At 45.2% G+C, this 20,699-nt stretch overlaps 1 protein-coding gene across 5 annotated transcripts in view; it reads right to left on the reverse strand.

Annotated features, from left to right (window-relative positions):
• The window catches only part of LOC144604575 (receptor-type tyrosine-protein phosphatase T-like), a 607,863-nt gene that overhangs the window by 338,026 nt on the left and 249,138 nt on the right, over positions 1 to 20,699 (reverse strand). For 4 of the 5 annotated variants that reach the window (XM_078419171.1, XM_078419169.1, XM_078419173.1 and 1 more), the window contains exon 5: positions 5,718 to 5,833. The exons of the other annotated variant lie outside the window; for it this stretch is intronic. In XM_078419171.1, coding sequence (XP_078275297.1) covers positions 5,718 to 5,833 — 116 coding nt within the window. The remainder of the gene's footprint in view (positions 1 to 5,717; positions 5,834 to 20,699) is intronic. 5 annotated transcript variants of the gene reach the window in all.

The raw sequence follows: 20,699 nt of genomic DNA on the forward strand, positions 1-20,699 counted from the left end.
CCCCTTTGTCTTGTTTTCACACCTTACACCTTCTTATCTCTGTATCTCCCTCTCCCCTGACTCAGTCTGAAGAAGGGTCTCGACCCGAAACGTCACCCATTCTTTCTGTCCAGAGATGCTGCCTGTCCCGCTGAGTTACTCCAGCACTTTGTGTCTATCTTCGGTTTAAACCTGCATCTGCAGTTCCTTCTTCCACTCCAGACCCACGACATGTTTTGGAATTCCCATTTTAACCATTGTTGCACGTGGCCTATTGGTTCAGTGAAGGATACTACATTTCATCAGTGCCTGAGACTATTTCACTTCCCTATCATTGATTTTATATGACACTGCTGGATAGACTCCATCCGTTTAGTCATACAAGTTAACTCTGAGCTCTGTTACACTGGAGAGAGCAGAGCACATTATTTCCTGATGCAACAATCCAAATAATAACTCCAATGAACCTTTCGCCTTTTCTGTGGAAATAAGCTGTGACAATGTTTATTGAACATGACTCTTTTGCTTGGTTGAACAATTATTCTGTGAACACCCAGCAATTACTGGCTTTATCTTACGCTAAACGTTATCCCCTTTATCCTGTGTCTGCAAACTGCGGACGGCTCAACTGTAATCATGTTCTGTCTTGCCACTGACTGGTTAGCATGCAACAAAGGCTTTTCACTGTACCTCGGTACACATGGCACTAAACTAAACTGATCTTCAAGAGAGAGCTGGATAGAGCTCTTAAGGATAGCGGAGTCAGGGGGTATGGGGAGAAGGCAGGAACGGGGTACTGATTGAGAATGATCAGCCCTGATCACATTGAATGGCGGTGCTGGTTCGAAGGGCCGAATGGCCTCCTCCTGCACCTTGCTGGTTCGAAGGGCCGAATGGCCTCCTCCTGCACCTATTGTCTATTGTCTATCTGTAGTTTATAATGTTCCCTCGATATCGGCTGAGAAGATAAGGTACTGCAACATCTTACAAACATCCAAAGCTCTTTAAAGAAACCCTAAATCATAGGAAATTAATGTTTACAATTTAACCTTCCTGAATTGATAGCAGGATTGAATTAAATGAAAGATCACAGACTCAAAATAAGGTGCAGGTCACAGAGTGCTGAGGCCACATAATTAAGTGTAATAAAAAGGAACTGCAGATGCCGGTTTATACCAAAGATAGACACAAGAGACTGCAGATGCTGGAATCTTGAGCAAAAATTAAACTGCTGGAGGAACTTAGTAGGTCAGTCTAGAGAAGGGTCCCGACCTGAAACGTTCCCTCCACAGATGCTGCCTGACCCGCTGAGTTCCTCCAGCACTTTCTTTTTAGCTTGAGTTTAAAGGGAAGGTGAGAGACACAGGGTATTCACAGAGTCTGGGTAGAGAGGAATCTAATACAGAAATATAGATAGAGCCCAAATATAGAGAGATATTGGTGAGAATTCACAATTTAATAATCAGCTGAAACTTACATCTTGGAAACGCACCATTTTTTCTAACAGTTAGTACCATAATTACATAGATATAATTTATCTGCCTAACAGGCCCTACAATAAGACCTCTAGTCGATATTTTAATGTATCCGATGCTACGATACATTATTCGAGTTATAACTGCTATTATCCATTAAGTATTTTAAATTATATAATTGCCATTAATATCTATGAAACAGAACATTTTCAACAACATAACACTGATTTATACCAGTGCTATCTTTGTAGAAATGCATAGTAATTAAAAATTAAACTATACCTGTCAAACAATTTTCCCTCAATACATCCCCTCCCCCCCCCCCCCCCCCCCCCATTTTGATTGTGTGAACAATTAACTTAATAATTTTAAAAATATAAAGGTAGGTAAAATTCTAAAAACTTGAAAATCTAGTTTATTTTGAGGAGGTATGCCGTACTGTCACAGAAAACCCTCTCCAAATAAAAGGATTTGATGCTAAATATTATTTTCTCTTTTATGACTAATAGACATGCAATAAATAACCTATTCAAATAAATTATTGCGCGCGTTTTTATAAACTCGAAACGGCCTCACTGTTCTTTCCACAGCTCCCCTTGCCTAACTGTCCTAATTTTTTAGACTGTTGGAAACTGTAAAGAAAGAGAAAGCATTTCCGTTAATATCAAAAATAGTTACATAAATAAACAGGGTGGTGATTTTTTTGTAAACCAGCATCTGCAGTTGTTTATGTCTGCACACTAACACAGACTAACACTAACAATATGATGAAAGAATGGGTCTACTGGGCTTGTATTCACTGGAATTTAGGATGAGAGGGGATCTTATAGAAACATATAGCATTCTTAAGGAATTGGGCATGTTAGATGCTGGAAAAATGTTCCCGATGTTGGGGGTGGGGGGTCCAGAACCAGGGGTCACAGTGTAAGAATAAGGGGTCAGCCATTTAGGACTGAGAGGAGGAAAAACCTTTTCACCCAGAGAGTTGTGCATCTGTGGAAATCTCTGCCATAGAAGGCAGTGGAGGCCAATTCACTGGATGTTTTCAAAAGAGAGTTAGATATAACTCTCAGGGCTAACGGAATCAAGGGATAGGGGGAGAAAGCAGGAACGGGGTACTGATTTTGGATGATCAGCCATGATCATATTGAATGATGGTGCTGGCTCGAAGGGCTGAATGGCCTACTCCTGCACCTATTTACTATGTTTCTATGTAAATCTACTAACTCTCAGAGCATTTACACTGTTCCTGTAATAAAGTGGTCTCACTTCACTTTAATGCTGCAAATTCGATCAAACAAACTTTTGGAACTTGGCCATGTATGGGCATATTAGAACTTGGCCATGTATGGGCATATTAGAACTTGGCCATGTATGGGCATATTAGAACTTGGCCATGTATGGGCATATTAGGCCTCACGCCCAAACGTCATAGAATTGTGTACAAGGAAACAGGCCCTTCAGCTCATCTTGTCCATGCCAACCAAGTTGGCACACTAGGCTAGTCCCATTTGCCTGAATTTGGTCATATCCCTCTCAACCTTATCCATGTATCTGACCAAATGTCTTTAAAAGTCATGATTGTACCCGTTCTGTGACTTCCTCTGGTAGCTCGTTCCAGATACGGACTATACACTGAGCGAAAAGGTTGCCCCTGAGGTCCCTGTTAAATGTCTGATCATCCACAATCAGTACCCCTTTCTTGCTTTCTCCCCATATCCCTTGATTCTGTTAGCCCTGAGAGTTCCTCACTATCACGTACACCTCAATGAGCTCACCCCTCAGCCTCCTACGTTTAAATTCTTCGCACTAAATAGCAATCATTTTAAAGACAGTGAGTTGTTAGTCTTCTGGACAAGCCTGATGGGTAAAGATGGATTCAGAGAATGGGATGAGAAAACCTTCACACGGTTCATGAAAACCTCTCAAAGCAGAGCGAGCGTTTGAAGGCTAGTTAAAGAGATAAGATCTGATTGAGTATTGGAAGAGACCGAGAGGAACGTTTACCTTTCTAATACGATATCAGATCAGTCACTAATTGTGAATGTATTTGTGCAGATGGGTAGCCATATCATGAAGCGTGAATATCACTGACGCACAGTGAAGGGGTGGAATAACCCTCCGTTTCACTGACATACCGAAATCTGCAATTCAATTTGACCTTTACTAGTACTGAAAGGCTTCCAAAGTATTGCATTTGCACTGCAGTTATAATTGTTAAGGGTTTATTCTTGAAAGGATATGTCAGGTTTTGTTCAAGATTCCTCATTAGTAGCACTGGTTTGTACTTAACAGTATTTCTTTTTTGACGGGCCATCAAAAGGTAATGACCTGACCCTTGGTGCGTGCGGAATAAACCCTTTGCTTTTCAGAGATGAAGCATGCATTCGAGGTTCCTGCCACAGACACTAGTCATGACCCACGGCGCTTTTCGATTGTATTAACAGGAGGTATTTAAAAACTAGAAAGACTGCTGACCTTGAAGGGATTGACGGGGTGAAAATTGTCTTTATCGACTTCAGCAAAACCTTTGATAAATTCGGAATGGTAGGCTGCTCTGGGAGGTTACAATCCATGTGTTCCAGAGACTAGCTAACCGGACAGAGAGGTGGCTTCAGGGAAAGAAGTAGAGGGTTGTGGTGGAAGGTTGTTTCTCAGACTGGACACCTGTGTCTTAAGGTGTAGGAAGGAACTGCAGATGCTGGTTTAAACCGAAGATAGACACAAAATGCTGGAGTAACTCAGCGGGACAGGCAGCATCTCTGGAGAGAAGGAATGGGTGATGTTGAAGGGTCTAAACTGCCCAATGAGTTACTCCAGCTTTTTGTGTCGATCGTCTGTGTCTTAAGGTATCACAAAATGCTGGAGTAACTCAGCGGGTCAGACAGCATCTTGGGAGAGAAGGAATGGGTGACGATTCCATTGCTGTTTATGGTTTTATATCAACCTTCTTGATAAGGCCTAATTAGAGTGTTTGTAAATGATACTAAAATAAGTGGTATTGTAGATAGTGAAGACGGTTATCAAGAATTTCAGTGGGATGTTGACCAGCTGGGCAAGTTAGCAGAGGAATGGACAAATAGAGTTTAATTCAGATTCATTCAGATAAGAGGGTGTGAGCTGTAGGCAGAGGTTGAGTAGGCTGGGACTCTAGTCTTTGGAGCACAGGAGGATGAGGGGAGATCTTATGGAGGTGTATAAGATCATGTGAGGAATAGATCGGGTAGATGCACAGAGACTCTTGCCCAGTGTAGGTGAATCGAGGACCAGAAGACATAGGTTTAAGGTGATGGGGAAAATATTTAATAGGAATCTGAGGGGTAATATTTTCACACAAAGTGTGGTGGGTGTATGGAACAAGCTGCCAGATGAGGTAGTTGAGGCTGGGACTATCCCAACGTTTAAGAAGCAGTTAGACAGGTACATGGATAGGACAGGTTTGGAGGGATATGGACCAAATGCTGGCAGATGGGACTTGTTGGCCGGTGTGGGCAAGTTGGGCCGAAGGGCCTGTTTCCACACTGTATCACTCTATGACTCTAAATGTACGGTTTTGCATTTTGGGAAATCAAACCAAGACATGATCCCACTCACTGATTGGTAGGACCCTGGGGAGTGGCGTGGAGCAGAGGGCTTTAGGAGCCCAGGTAGATAGTTCCCTGGGAATGGTGTTGGAGATAGGGTGCTCAATAAGGCTTTTGGCAAGGTGACCTTCATCATTCAGGGAATTGAGTGCAGAAGTTGGGATGTTCTATTGCTGTTGTACAAGACGTTGGTGAGTATTTCTTCTGTGTGCACTTTTATAGCTCTTTCTACTTCAGAATAAAGGAAAGGTAAAATATTGACAAAAACACATTAAATACGATAAGAGGCAAGTTCACTTTAAATTTATTCTTTGTGAAGAAACATTGGAAATAAATTGCTTAGTGGACCGTCTAAAGGGAAGATTCTTGAATGTCCTATTAAGCCTTTTGGAAGAGGAGGCTGGCCTTATTAAACTAACAGGGACATTTGCCACATTGGCACTTCTGGGGAGAAACTTTAGAAAGCTGTAAACATTGGAAGATATATATGTGTTGACATGCAGGTCTATTGGCATTCTTTCCCAATTATATTCTCTTGAAGCTGAGAGAGGCCATGGCATTAACAGAACACAGGAAAGGGTGAAAAGCACCATCACCATTAAATGTTCCAGCCCAGAGCTGGAAACAATCGGGCAATTTAAACATTGTCCGATAATGAAGACAAGGACGATGTACCAACCTGCAGCCACAGCTTGTCGTGCTGGGACCACTTGCCACCTGCGATGCACTGGAATGTAGCGTTCTGTCCCGCATTCACTTCCACGTTCTGGAGACGGAGAAAATGAGGAGCCTTCCCTGCAGAACAATTCCCAAAAGGTACAGCATTAACCCTCTGCGACTGGAAAACCTTACCACTAATTTATTCGTTTCGTTTAGTTGAGAGACGCAGCGAAGAAACAGGCCCTTCGCCCCATTGTGACCAGGCTGGCCAGCGATGTCCGCACACTTACACTATCCTACGCACACTGGGGACAATTTATCATTATACCAAGCCAACTTTCCTACAAAACTGTACGTCTTTGGAGTGCGGGAGGAAACCAGAGCACCCAGAGAAAACCCACGCAGGTCACGGGGAGAACGTACAAACGGCATACAGATAGCACCCGTAGTCAGGATGGAACCCGGGTCTCTGGCGCTGTGAAGCAGCAACTTTACCGCTGTGCCACCGTGCCAACTATGGTGAACCTTTGCTGGGAATTTCTCCCAGCTGGCAAAACATGAACCCCACTTCGAGTGGGAGCACAAGCAAGATACAGAATCTTGACAGCCCGCACCACCAGACTCAGGAACAGCTTCTTCCCCTCTGTTATCAGGCTTCTGAACGGTCCTTCCATGAGCTAGGGTGCTGTCCGATTCACCTCTACCCCATTACGGACATTGGTCTTTGTCTCTGGAACTGATGCGCTACAATGCTGAGGACTATATTCTGCACTCTGTATCTTCCCCTTTGCTCCACCTGTTGTACTTGAGTTTAAATTTATTGTATTTCCAGAAGGTATTATCTGATCTGATTGGATAGCATGCAGAACAAAGCTTTTTACTGCACCTCTGTACACAGTCAATAAGAAATCTAGACCAACACTCTTGGAATCTTAAGTTAAATACACAAAGTGCTGGAGGAACTCAGCGGGTCAGGCAGCATCTGTGAAGGGAATGGACTGACAAGGTTTCGGTTTGGCATCCTCCTTCAGACTGAAGACAACCAGAAACATCGTCTATCCACTGTCTCCACAGATGCTGCCTGACCCACTGAGTTTCTCCAGCACTCTGTGTTTTGCCCCAGTTACGGGGAGCAGAAACAAGAAATCTCAAGGACAAGAATCGTGGATTGGAAAACAGCAAATTAATGACAGAGGTCGGTCTTGAAGTCCTTGGTGTGTTTTTGGTGGTGGAGGTTGAGAGTTTGGGAGGTGATTGATGGTGGTGGAGGTTGAGAGTTTGGGAGGTGGTTGTTGGAGTATTGTTGATGACTGGATCTAGTATATTTTGCAGATAATACACAATACCAGTGGCGGAGGGAATGAGTATCTATGCTCTGATATCTAAGTTAGGTTTAGCTCTTAGGACTAACGGAATCAAGGGATATGGGGAGAAATTTAATGAAAGCGGAGTCAGGGGGAGAGGGCAGAAACGGGGTACTGATCAGCCATGATCACATTGAATGGTGGTGCTGGCTCGAAGGGCCGAATGGCCTACTCCTGCACCAATTGTCTATTGTCTATCAAGCAGGAATGGGATACTAATTGTGGATGATCAGCCATGATCACATTGAATGGTGGTGCTGGCTCGAAGGGCCAAATGGCTTCCTCCTGCACCTATTGTCTATTGTCTATTGTCTATAAAGCAGGAAAGGGGTTCTAATTGTGGATGATCAGCCATGATCACATTGAATGGCGGTGCTGGCTCGAAGGGCCGAATGGCCTACTCCTGCCCCTATTTTCTATGTTACTAAGGTAATGGATGTGTTACCAATTGTACGAGTGGCTTTGTTGGTGGTGGGAGAAAGAGGTTTAATGGTTTAGATTAACCAGTGTTCATTAGAACAGTTAGTGTACACGGGTACTTGGTAATTGCATTGCAAATTTTTCAGGTTTTATAAGTGTCTGAAGAAGGGTCCTGATCAAAAACTCTCTCCGCCCATTCCCTCCACAGAAGCTGCCTGAGCCGCTGAGTTCCTCCAGCACTTTGTGCTTTGCTCAGGATCCCAGCATCTGCAGTCTCCTGTGTGTCAGTCGTCCTGGACTTGTGTTGTGCTTCTCGAGACTTGTTTGGAACAGCTTTCAGTAACGAGACAAGAAACACTATTGCAGAAATGAGGCTGACAACAGAATTTGTTTTGGCAACTTGTTTTGTTCCTTCCATATCGAGACACAGAGGAGCTGAGCGCCATCATGTTATTACAAAACGCAGCCTGTCATGTCCCATTATCCTCGTGCAGGGAATATTTACATTAAAACGTAGCTATCACTCGGTACTGCAACACCGGGGGATCTTATCGAAACGTATAAGATTATTAAGGGGTTGGACATGTTAGAGGCAGGAAACATGTTCCCAATGTTGGGGGAGTCCAGAACCAGGGGCCACAGTTTAAGAATAAGGGGTCGGCCATTTGGAACAGAGATGAGGAAAAACTTTTTTAGTCAGAGAGTTGTGAATCTGTGGAATTCTCTGCCTCAGAAGGCAGTGGAGGCCAATTCTCTGAATACATTCAAGAGAGAGCTAGATAGAGCTCTTGAGGATAGCGGAGTCAGGGGGTATGGGGAGAAGGCAGGAACGGGGTACTGATTGAGAATGATCAGCCATGATCACATTGAATGGCGGTGCTGGCTCGAAGGGCCGAATGGCCTACTCCTGCACCTATTGTCTATTGTCTATTGTCTATTGTCTATTGATTGCCAGAGAATCGCCACAGTGAGAGGGGTTTACGTTGGCCTGTCGGCGTTCCTACAGACTCGCACGATGCACATCCACGAGAGAACTTCTCTCGCTTTCATTCCGTCTTTGAAATCTTGGCTTCTTTTATCCAAGGCACATGCTCATATTCTCTCCATGTCAATGGTGTCTCTGTAATTCTCTAATATCCCCCACATTCCGTCTGTATGTGTAGAAACCTCTCAGTTGTAGAGTCAAGCAGCACGGAAACAGGCCCTTCGGCCCAACTTGCCCATGTTACATTTGGCCCCTAGCCCTCTAAACCTTTCCAACCCAAGTACCTGTCCAAATGCCTTTTAAACATTATTATAGTACCTGCCTGGACTACCCCTTCTGACAGCTCGTTCCGTACACCCACCACCCTCTGGCCCTTTCATTCCCACTACAATCTTCCCCTTCTCACCGTAAACCCATGCCCTAGTTCCTGCTAACCTTCCCCTGGGGACAATACTCTGCCTTCACCTTCATTATCCCCTCATGACTTTATACACATCTATAAGATCACCCCTCATCCTCCTGTACTCCAAGGAATAGTCCAAACCTACTCAATCTCTATCTGTAGCTCAGGTCCAGAAGTCCTGGCAACATCCTCATAAACCTTCTCTGTACCATTTCGAGCTTAATAACATCTGGATACTAAAACTCTTGTTTGTTTGTTTGTTTGTTCCTGAACTGCAGCCAAAACGGTGCACAATTTTAGGCCCACCTTACTCACCGTTGTCCCTTTGGTGCTAATGGAAGAAATTTCAATGAAATTGGTGTTATATTTTTTAAGTTATTCACATTTTAAAGTTTAAATCTATCTCCTAGGGAGGGTGGGGGGAGGGGGGAGGATAAGGGGGGGTGAGGGGATGGAGTGGGGGGGGAGGGGAAGGGGGGAGGGGAAGGGGGAGGGGAAGGGGGGAGGGGAAGGGGGGGAGGGGAAGGGGGGAGGGGAAGGGGGGAGGGGAAGGGGGGAGGGGTAGGGGAGGGGGAGGGGAGGGGATGGAGGGAGGGGGGAGGAGGGAGGGAGGGGGAGGAGGGAGAGGGGGGAGGGGAGGGAGGAAAGGGTGCTGCATCAATGCAGGAGAGGTTTGGGCCCAACAGGTCCACTTGGTCTAGTCTTTCCTAAAGCAGGGTGACTAAAACTGAACACAACACTCCAGATGTGGCCTCACCAACATCTCGTACAACTTCACTGCTCTGATCTCACGTTCTCTTCCCGCCTACTTTGAGCTACTCCGGCACTTTGTGTTTTTTTGCTGAGGATTCCAGCAACTGCACATCCTTGTGTTAACCACAAGCATCTTCCCTGGTGTGAGATGTGATTGCCCTCAGGGCCACCCTCAGTCACGTTCACTCAGAGATGACGGCTAACATCAGTGTTTCTGCCTGCCTTGAGCCATGGTCAGGCAGTGATCTAGAACGCCAGACGTCACAGGAACAGAAACCTGCTCTTGGCAATCTTCACTCCATGCTGTACACAACAGAAACGTACAGAAGTGTGAAAACACACACCTCCAGATTCAGGGATAGTTTCTTCTCAGCTGTTATCAGGCAACTAAACTGTCAAACCTACAACTAGACAATTATCCTGAACTACCAACTACCTGATTGGAGACCCTCGGACTATCTTTGATTAGATTTACTGGCTTTTTTATTGCACGATATGTTATTCATGATATTCCCTTTATCCTGCATCTGTACACTGTGGACAGCTCGATTGTAATCGTATAGTCTTTCGGTTGACTGGCCAGCACGCAACAAAGACTTTTCACTGTACCTTGGTACACGTGACAATAAACTAATGACTAATGACAAAGTTACAATCAGAAGATCCCCATATTTCTGTCTCCTTTCTCTGTTCGTTTATTTATTTACTTATTTATCTATTTATTAATTTCCCTATGTTCTCTAAATCTCTGTAAAGCGTCTTTGAGTATATGAAAAGCGCTATATAAATAAAATACATTATTATTATTATTATATTTGTATAACATCACAGCAATAGCCCTCCCCCCTGACGGTCAGTCTGAAGATGGGTCGTGACCCGAAACATCACCTATTCCTGTTCTTCAGGAATGCTGCCTGACCCGCTGAGTTACTCTAGCACTTTGTGCCTATCTTCAATGTCACGTTCACAATGGCCTGTGTTTCTCGAAGGTAGACACAAAATGCTGGAGTAACTCAGCGGGTCAGGCAGCATCTCTGGTGAGTAGGAATGGGTGATGTTTCGGGTCGAGACCCTGTTTCTTGCTTGTACAATGGGCATTAAAGGTTATGGGTAAAAGGCAAGAGAAAGGGGTTGAGAGGGGGAAATAGATCAGTCATAATCGAATGGCAGAGTGGATTCGATGGGCTGAATAGCCTAATTCTGTTCCTATAATCTGGTCTTCAAATTCTTGACGTCAATTAAGTTATTTTACTTTAATTAAAATAGCATCCCTGTGTAGCAAAGATGGTAAAATAAACTTTGGATAACTTTGGGGGCTAGTGGAATCAAGGGATATGGGGAGAAGTTGGGCACAGGTTACTGATTGTGGATGATCAGCCATGATCACAATGAATGGCGGTGCTGGCTTGAAGGCCAAATAGACAATAGACAATAGGTGCAGGAGGAGGCCATTCGGCCCTTCGAGCCAGCACCGCCATTCAATGTGATCATGGCTGATAATTCTCAATCAGTACCCCGTTCCTGCCTTTTCCCCATACCCCCTGACTACGCTATCCTTAAGAGCTCTATCTAGCTCTCTCTTTAATGCATTCAGAGAATTGGCCTCCACTGCCTTCTGAGGCAGAGAATTCCACAGATTTACAACTGGCCTCCTCCTGCACCTATTTTCTACGTTTCTCTTTGGTGGTCATTGGGAAAAAGCGTAAATGTTTTCACCATCTCTTTAACAAGTTCCTTCCAAGTTGAACTGTGTCACGTTTTGTATCATTAATATTTCCTTTCCACCTGATTTAAAAAATATCCACGCGATGCTTTTTAATATGGTAATCGTTAGATACAGTGGGTGTTGAAGTCTGATTATAGAGCAGGATTCAGGCTTGCGTCTTGCACTTGCACACAGTGAGGAGTCTGTGCAAAGATAGAATCAGGACAGGACACATCCCCTGTAGCTATGGCAACAATCTGAGGGCAGTCTACCAGAATGAAAGAAGAATCCAATTGTTACAAGAATGTGCGGGTTTTATCAGAAAAATGTAATAATTATTTGCCACTAAAACGGTTTCAGAATTTTTAAGCCGTTTCCCAACGTGTAAAGGATGATCACAGGGAAAATAGAAAGAGATATGTGGTAGAATTTCTGGTTGCCATGGCAAAGTGCGATACTGTGAAAGGCTGCAATTGCAAGGAGATACATGGAATGAGTTTTTTCTTGGGGGTGATTTGCAGGAAAATGAAGGTCTAAAATGGTCATTTCACTCTCCAGCGCTGTCACCTTGTTGCGGGAATGTCACTGAAGACAGCTTCTTAGTCCCATAATCAGTGTTGAAAGGAAAGATCTGACACACAAGGTGCAAACACAAAGACATCATTCCTGCACTGATCAGCTCGGAGTTACATCAAGGTTAGGGCTGTAAGTCTGTCGAATTAAAAACTGGCAATGATTAGATTTATGAGGATGTTGCCAGGACTCGAGGGGCCTGAGCTACAGGGAGAGGTCGGGCAGGCTAGAACCTTATTCCTTGGAGCGCAGGAGGATGAGGGGTGATCTTATAGAGCTGTACAAGATCACGAGAGGAATAGATCGGGGAAATGCAGAGTCTTTTTACCCAGAGTAGGGGAATAGAGAAACAAAGGACATAGGTTTAAGGTGAGAGGGGAAAGATTTAATGGGAAGCTGAGGGCTTTTTATACCCACAAAGGGTGGTGGGTGTTTGGGACGAGCTGCCAGAGGAGGTAATGGGGGCAAAAACGATCAATATTTGAGAAACATTTGGACAGGCACATGGATAGGACAGGTTTAGAGGGATATGGGCCAAACTGAGGCAGGTAGGGACATGTTGGTCGGCATGGGCAAGTTGGGCCAAAGGGCCTGTTTCCACACTGTGTGACTCTAGGACTTTATTACAGTGTTTCAAATGTGAGGTGTTTATAAATCCAACAGGAAGCTTCTATTATGTGTTTGAAAAATTCCAGATCACTGGGATAATCAGGAAACCTGTTTCACCTAGTTTAATAATTAAGTTATGCCACTATGGAAAATGGGTCTGCTGAAAGTATATCGCCTCAGTGGGATTGGTGTTAGAAACATAGAAACATAGCAAATAAGTGCAGGAGGAGGCCATTCGGCCCTTCGAGTCAGCACCGCCATTCAATGTGATCATGGCTGATCATCTAAAATCAGTACCCCTAATCTAACTTTCTCCTGAAAACATCGTTAGTTCACTGATCTGTGCACCAGTGGCCCAGCCCTTCTCTATTGCAGTGACTGTGGTTTGCCTGTGATTGAGCAAGGAGTTGCAAATGCTCTTTGGAGGAAACACTCTCTGGTCACGCCTAATTTTCTTCACCATTCTCTGCTTTTTCAGGAGTACATTTCCATTTTTGCTGCATGATCAGATGTCCTGGCGTTAGAATACTTGTGCTGGGATCTAGATGTCTTTTCCTGCAGGATCCATTTCAATAATATCTCCTCCGAGATTAATTTAGTTTACAGATACAGCATGGAAACAGGCCCTTCAGCCCACTGAGTCCACGACAACCATCGACCACCCGTTCACACCAGCTCTATGTTATCCCACTTTCTCATCCACTCCCTGCACACCTGAGACAATTTGCAGATGCCAAATCTGCAAACCAGTCTGAAGGTGGGTCTCAACCCGGAACGTCACCCATTCCTTCTCTCCAGAGACGCTGCCCGTCCCGCTGAGTTACTCCAGCATTTTGTGTCTGTCTTCGATGTAAACCAGCATCTGCTGTTCCTTCCTACACATTTGTACATGCCAATTATCTAACAAACTTGCATGCCTTTGGGATGTGGGAGGGAACTTTTTCAGTCAGAGAGTTGTAAATCTGTGGAATTCTCTGCCTCAGAAGGCAGTGGAGGCCAATTCTCTGAACGCATTCAAGAGAGAGCTAGATAGAGCTCTTAAGGATAGCGGAGTCAGGGGGTATGGGGAGAAGGCAGGAACGGGGCACTGATTGAGAATGATCAGCCATGATCACACTGAAAGGCGGTGCTGGCTCAAAGGGCCGAATGGCCTACTCCTGCACCTATTGTCTATTGTCATTTGACTATTGGAACCGGAGCACCCGAAGGAAACCCACGCAGTCACAGGGAGAACGTGCAAACTCCACACAGACAGTACCTGAGGCCAGGATCTAACCTGGGCCTCTGGCGCTGTGAGGCAGCAGCTCCACTCTACCTAATCAAGCCCTGCTACAGAGATGCTTTTGTCCGGCTTTTTGAAGTTAGATCTTCCAATTTATTTCATGTAGGAAACAGGGTTGCTTCGGTTTGTTGACCAGCTCGCTTTTAATTGTGAGCAAAGGTCCCCAGCCGAAACATCACCAGTCCATTCCCTCCACAGATGCTGCCTGACCCGCTGAGTTCCTCCAGTACCCTGTGTATTGCTCATTATTCCAGCAGCTGCAGTTGCTGGTGTCTCTGCTTTACACTGTGTTAGTTACTGTGTGCAGTGAGCCCACTACAAAACTGCTTGGACTCATTTGCTTCTCAGTGTAATTTCCAGTGTAATCTTACCACCGGGTTCCACGATACTATTTGATTGTGGATACCATGGTGATACAAATAGCTAGTAATGCCCTGCACAATGTGTTTTGTTGACCTCAATAACTTGCTGTCGAACACCCTCGTCTTGAAGCAGATCTTTCATCTCCAAAATTACTGCTTTCCTTTGTCTCTTTCAAACAAATCAAACAGATATCCCACTTTCCTCCACATGTAGCAGGTGGCAACATGGCTTTTCAAATACATGTGTGGGAAAGAACTGCAGAGGCTGATTTACACCATGGGAAGGCACAAATTGCTGGAGTAACTCAGCAGGTCAGGCAGCATCCCTGGAGAAAAGGAATAGGTGATGTTTCGGGTCGAGACCAAAGAAATCGGAATGAAGAACTCGACCTGAAACGTCACATATTCCTTTTCTCCAGCGATGCTGCCTGACCCGCTGAGTTACTCCAGCACTCTGTGTCTACCTTTCCAATACTTGATGGTTGATGAGCAACTTATTGCCCTGAATCTCCAAGCCTACAGTGTATCACTTTCTTGTGCTTGTCCAAAGGCCAATAAATCCACCACTCTGAGCTCCATAAATGCAAGAGGATAACTTCCCAGATTCCAGCAGTTCCTAGTGTTGCCGTTCTCCTGTTCCACACCGATATCTCCTCAGAGTTTCCAAATTGAGGAGGTTCTCCTCTCTCCGATGGGAGTTCTGTGTGACCCTCTCTCACTGTTCCCCCTCCGTGACTCCCACTGCTCTCCTGAGTCAGAGAGTGGTACAGCATGGAAACAGGCCCTTCGGCCCAACTTGCCCACCCTGGCCAACAATGTCCCAGCTACACTAGTCCCACCTGCTCACATCTGGTCCATATCCCTACAAACCTGTCCTATCCATGTACCTGTCTAACTGTTTCTTAATCGTTGGGATAGTCCCAGCCTCAACTTCCTCCTCCGGCAGCTTGCTCCATACACCCCCAACATGCTCTGTGTGAATGTAACCCCTCAGATTCCTATTAAATCTTTTCCCCTTCACCTTGAACCTATGCCCTCTGGTCCTCGATTCCCCTACTCTGAGCAAGAGACTCTGTGCATCTACCCGATCTATTCCTCTCATGATTTCATACACTGGGTCCTGAATCGAAATGCCATGTCTTTTCCTTCTACAGATGCTGCCTGACACACTGAGTAATTCCAGCACTTCGTGTTTTAATCAGGGTAACGTCCTAGATGCCTGTTGTGCTCCTTTTATGGAGCTCCAGTTGGGACTTTGGAAACTCAGCATGGCATGTTCTGGCAAGCTGATTTATTTCTGGAGAGGTCCCAAGGGTATGTGGCTGTGGAGTGATGGTGCCACGATAGGTGACATTTCACAGAGTGCTGGAGTAACTCAGCAGGTCAGGCAGCATCTGTGGAGAACATGGATAGGTGACGTTTCACAGAGTGCTGGAGTAACTCAGCGGGTCAGGCAACATCTGTGGAGAACATGGATAGGTGACGTTTCACAGAGTGCTGAAGTAACTCAGCGGGTCAGGCAGCATCTGTGGAGAACATGGATAGGTGACGTTTCACAGAGTGCTGGAGTAACTCAGCGGGTCAGGCAGCATCTGTGGAGAACATGGATAGGTGACTTTTCCGGTCGGGACCCTTCTTCAGACTGATGAAAGTGGATCTTTATTACAGCACAGGGCAGAGTTGGCAGTTTTGGTAAATTAGCAACACTTCAGGACTTTAGTTTAAGTCACCACGCTAAGCTGTGCTTATTAAACACTGTAAATCTGCTCATTGATGGCAGGGCGAGGAGAATTGATTGCAAACACCACTGAACTCCAAAGACGTACAGGTATGTAGGTTAATTGGCTGGGTAAATGTAAAAATTGTCCCTAGTGGGTGTAGGATAGTGTTAATGTGCGGGGATCACTGGGCGGCACGGACTTGGTGGGCCGAAAAGGCCTGTTTCCGGCTGTATATATATGATATGATATGATATGAACCTGATCATTACTGTCCACCACAAACAGCCCCACACATAACTCGGTCTCCATGTGTTAATAATTTGTTTTTATAGTGCTATGTTTCAGGATAAATCTTCAGTTACCATGTTATTTGTGAAATTATGCACAGTTTTTGTTGTGTAAATTATTTTAATATGTTTAATTTTATAACATGTGTTGACTTTATCATTTTTAGTTATTAGTTTATAAAATTAGTAGTTGATTGGTCACAAAATCAAAACAGAAGTGGGTGGCATATTGATGGGAATTTTATTTTTGATGAATGTTGTTTAATTTTTAATTGGTATGCATTCCAGCAACTTTCCACTCTGAAAATCCCTGATTATAATACAGTTGTATTGTGATCTAACTCAAGGGAGATGAACAATACCCTCAGACTTGGAACATTGCCACGTTTATTGTTCAAAAACATGAACAAGGGTGTTGATTTTTGGCCGACTTTGCACTCCTCATGCAAGGTGACAGAATCCGCTGGAATTTAGAACGATGAGAGGAGATCTTATAGAAACATATAAAATTCTTAAGGGATTGGACAGGCTAGATGCAGGAAAAATGTTCCCGATGTTGGGGGGAGTCCAGAACCAGGGGTCACAGTTTAAGAACAAGGGGCAGGCCATTTAGGACTGAGATGAGGAAAAATTTCTTCATCCAGAGAGTTGTGAATCTGTGGAATTCTCTGCCACAGAAGGCAGTGGAGGCCAATTCACTGGATGTTTTCAAGAGAGAGTTAGATTTAGCTCTTAGGGCTAATGGAATCAAGAGATATGGGGAGAAAGCAGGAACGGGGTACTGATTGTGGATGATCAGCCATGATCATATTGAATGGTGGTGCTGGCTCGAAGGGCTGAATGGGCTCCTCCTGCACCTGTTTTCTATGTTTCTATGTTTAACAATGACTCCTCCATTGATTTGAAGCAGTTCCGGCAGCTCAGCCTGACCCCCTGAGTTACTCTAGCACTTTGTGTGGTTTTTCTCGGACTAGTCTGAAGAAGGGTCTCGACTCGAAACGTCACCCATTCCTTCACTCCAGAGATGCTGCCTGTTACGCTTTTTCTGTCTATCTTCGGTTTAAACCAGCATCTGCAGTTCCTTCCCACACAGTCGTTGCTTCTAATACTGTTGAAACAAACAGATGCACAATGCCATTCCCTCTGCGTGCCAACAAGATGCAACCTGCAGTTCCAACTTTAGATTACAATCTATCGTACAATATCCACAGGTATTTATTCACAAAATGCTGGATTAACTCAGCAGGTCAGGCAGCATCTCAGGAGAGAAGGAATGGGTGACGTTTTGGGTCGAGACCCTTCTTCAGACTGAAACGTCTCGACCCGCAACGTCACCCATTCCTTCTCTCCTGAGATGCTGCCTGACCTGCTGAGTTACTCCAGCATTTTGTGAATAAATACTTTTGATTTGTACCAGCATCTGCAGTTATTTTCTTGTACAATATCCACAAATCAAACAGCGCACGATCTGCCCTTAAATGTCTTTCTATTATCCCTTTGACCTCGGCTGTTCTCTCTGCACTTCCTCAGCTCCTGGAGAGATTCCACAATCTGTGTTCCGTGAGATGCACCCACTCCTGAAGGGGCAGTCTGCAGAAAGATCTTTACTTTCTTATCTAGATACTAAAACTCTTGTTTATTTGTTTGTTTGTTTCTGAACTACAGCCAAAACTGTATACGATAGCGCGACAATTTTAGGCCCACCTTACTCACCGTCGTCCCATGGTGCGAATGGAAGAAGTTTAATTGAAATTGGTGTTATATTTTAAAAGTTATTCACATTTTAAAATTTAAATCTATCTCCTTGGGAGGGAAGGGGGAGGGAGGGAGGATAAGGGGCGTTGAGGGGGATGGAGTGGGGGGGAGGAGGTTGAGGGGGGAGGTGAGGCGGAGGGAGTGGGGAGGGGAGGAGGGGAGAGGGGAGGGAGAGTGGGGGGAGGGGAGAGGGGGGGGGGAGGAGAGGGTGCTGCACCAATGTAGGAGAGGTTTGGGCCCAACGGGTCCACTTGGTCTAGTATGTGTTAAAATCCAAACTCACTTTACCATGTCATAGTTTTACTAAGTTTTACTTTGTTCTAAGTACCATCGATATGTCTCGGTTCCCTTTCCCCCTGACTCTCAGTCTGAAGAATGGTCTCGACCCAAAACGTCTTCTCTTCAGAGATGTTGCCCGGCTCGCTGAGTTACTCCAGCATTTTGTGTCTATCTATGGTGTAAACCAGCATCTGCAGTTCCTCTCTGCACCAATAGTCTTACATATCTAGTCCAGGCACAATATTATCTTTGTTTTGAAGTGACTCCAGATGGTGTTTGTCCTGGAATCCTTGTCCAATTCCACGTTTCTACTCTCTCAAAAGCCTTGGATAGAGTGGATGTGGAGAGGATGTTTCCACTAGTGGGAGAGTCTAGGACTAGAGGTCACAGCCTCAGAATTAAAGGACGTTCCTTTAGGAAGGAGATGAGGAGGAATCTCTTTAGTCAGAAGGTGGTGAATCTGTGGAATTCTTTGCCACAATAGGCTATGGAGGCCAAGTCTGTGGATATTTTGAAGGCAGAGATAGATAGATTCTTGATTAGTACGGGTGTGAGAGGTTTTGGGGAGAAGGCAGGAGAACGGGGTTTGGAGGGAGAGATGGATCAGCCATGGTCGTTTGGCAGAGTAGACTAATTCTACTCCTATTCCTTGTGATGTAGAGGCCCTGTGCTGTCAAACGTTCACCATCATTGCCACCACACAAAGTCCTGAAGGTGTTGAGGTTAAACAATGAGCAGTTGATGATGTAACTACTTCCCCCACGATTCATGATCCGGGCTTTGAAGATTTGACACCTGAAGACAGGGGTGAAGTTGGACCTCAAAATGGGGCAAAGGCGTTATTTGCTTGTCAGCTCACCCAGTGTGTCCCCAATACTTAGTGGGCTTCCAGCGTCACATTTAGAAAGTGTACGAAAGAACTGCAGATGCTGGTTTAAATCGAAGGTAGACAGAAAATGCTGGAGTAACTCAGCGGGACAGGCAGCATCTCTGGAGCGAAGGAACGGGTGACGTCTAAAGAAGGGTCTCGACCCGAAACGTCACGCATTCCGTCTCTCCAGAGATGCTGCCTGTCCCGCTGAGCTACTCCAGTATTTTGTGGTTACATTTAGAATGAGTGATCACCGTCTGCAGTTCTTATTGCACGAAAGCTTTGATCGCCCCCGACTGCAGATGGTTCCACAGCCCCGACCACAGGAGAACAAAGAGGGAGAGATTGAACTTTATTCGATTTTTAAAAAATTTAGAGATACAACGCAGAAACAGGCCCTTCGGCCCACCGGGTCCGCGCCGCCCAGCGATCCCCGCACACTAACACTATCCTACACCCACTAGGGACAATAGGAAGAGGAGGCAGAGATCAGCCATGATTGGCTCGGTGGGCCGAATGGCTTAATTCTACCCCTGTAACTTGTGAATTTGTGAACTGCCAGAGGAATCTATAGAATTGGATTCAATTACAACATTTAAAAAAACATTTGGACATTGACAACATTTAATATAAGAAAATAACTGCAGATGCTGGTACAAATCGATTTAGTCACAAAATGCTGGAGTAACTCAGCAGGTCAGGCAGCATCTCGGGAGAGAAGGAATGGGTGATGTTTCGGGTCGAGACCCTTCTTCAGACTGAAGAAGGGTCTCGACCCGAAACGTCACCCATTCCTTCTCTCCCGAGATGCTGCCTGACCTGCTGAGTTACTCCAGCATTTTGTGAATAAATTGACAACATTTAAAATTGACTCTTGCCCAGAGTAGGGGAGTCTAGGACCAGAGGACATAGGCTTTAGGTGAAGGGGAAATGATTTAATAGGTATCTGAGGGGTAACCTTTTCACACAAAGGATGGCAGGTGTGTGGAATGAGCTGCCGGAGGAGGTAGTTGAGGCAGGGGCTGTCACAGCCTTTAAGAGACACTGGGACAGGTACATGGATAGGACAGGTTTGGAAGGATATGGGCCAAACACAGGCATGTGGGACTAGTGTAGCTGGAACATCATATCATCATATCATATACATACAGCCGGAAACAGGCCTTTTCGGCCCTCCAAGTCCGTGCCGCCCAGTGATCCCCGTACATTAACACTATCCTACACCCACTAGGGACAATTTTTTATTTATTTTTTACATTTACCCAGCCAATTAACCTACATACCTGTACGTCTTTGGAGTGTGGGAGGAAACCGAAGATCTCGGAGTAAACCCACGCAGGTCACGGGGAGAACGTACAAACTCCTTACAGTGCAGCACCCGTAGTCAGGATCGAACCTGAGTCTCCGGCGCTGCATTCGCTGTAAAGCAGCAACTCTACCGCTGCGCTACCGTGCCGCCCTGTTAGCTAGTGTAGGCAAGTTAGGCCGAAGGGCCTGTTTCCGCGCTGTACCATTCTAAAAGATGTATGAACAGGAAGGGTTGAGAGAGATAAGAGCCAAATGCAGGCAAATGGAACTAGCCCAATAGACCAAATAGTTGACATGGACAAGAAGGGCCGAAGGGCCTGCTCC

This window comes from Rhinoraja longicauda, chromosome 22 (genome assembly GCF_053455715.1).
Source record: "Rhinoraja longicauda isolate Sanriku21f chromosome 22, sRhiLon1.1, whole genome shotgun sequence".
Taxonomy (NCBI): Eukaryota; Metazoa; Chordata; class Chondrichthyes; order Rajiformes; family Arhynchobatidae; genus Rhinoraja; species Rhinoraja longicauda.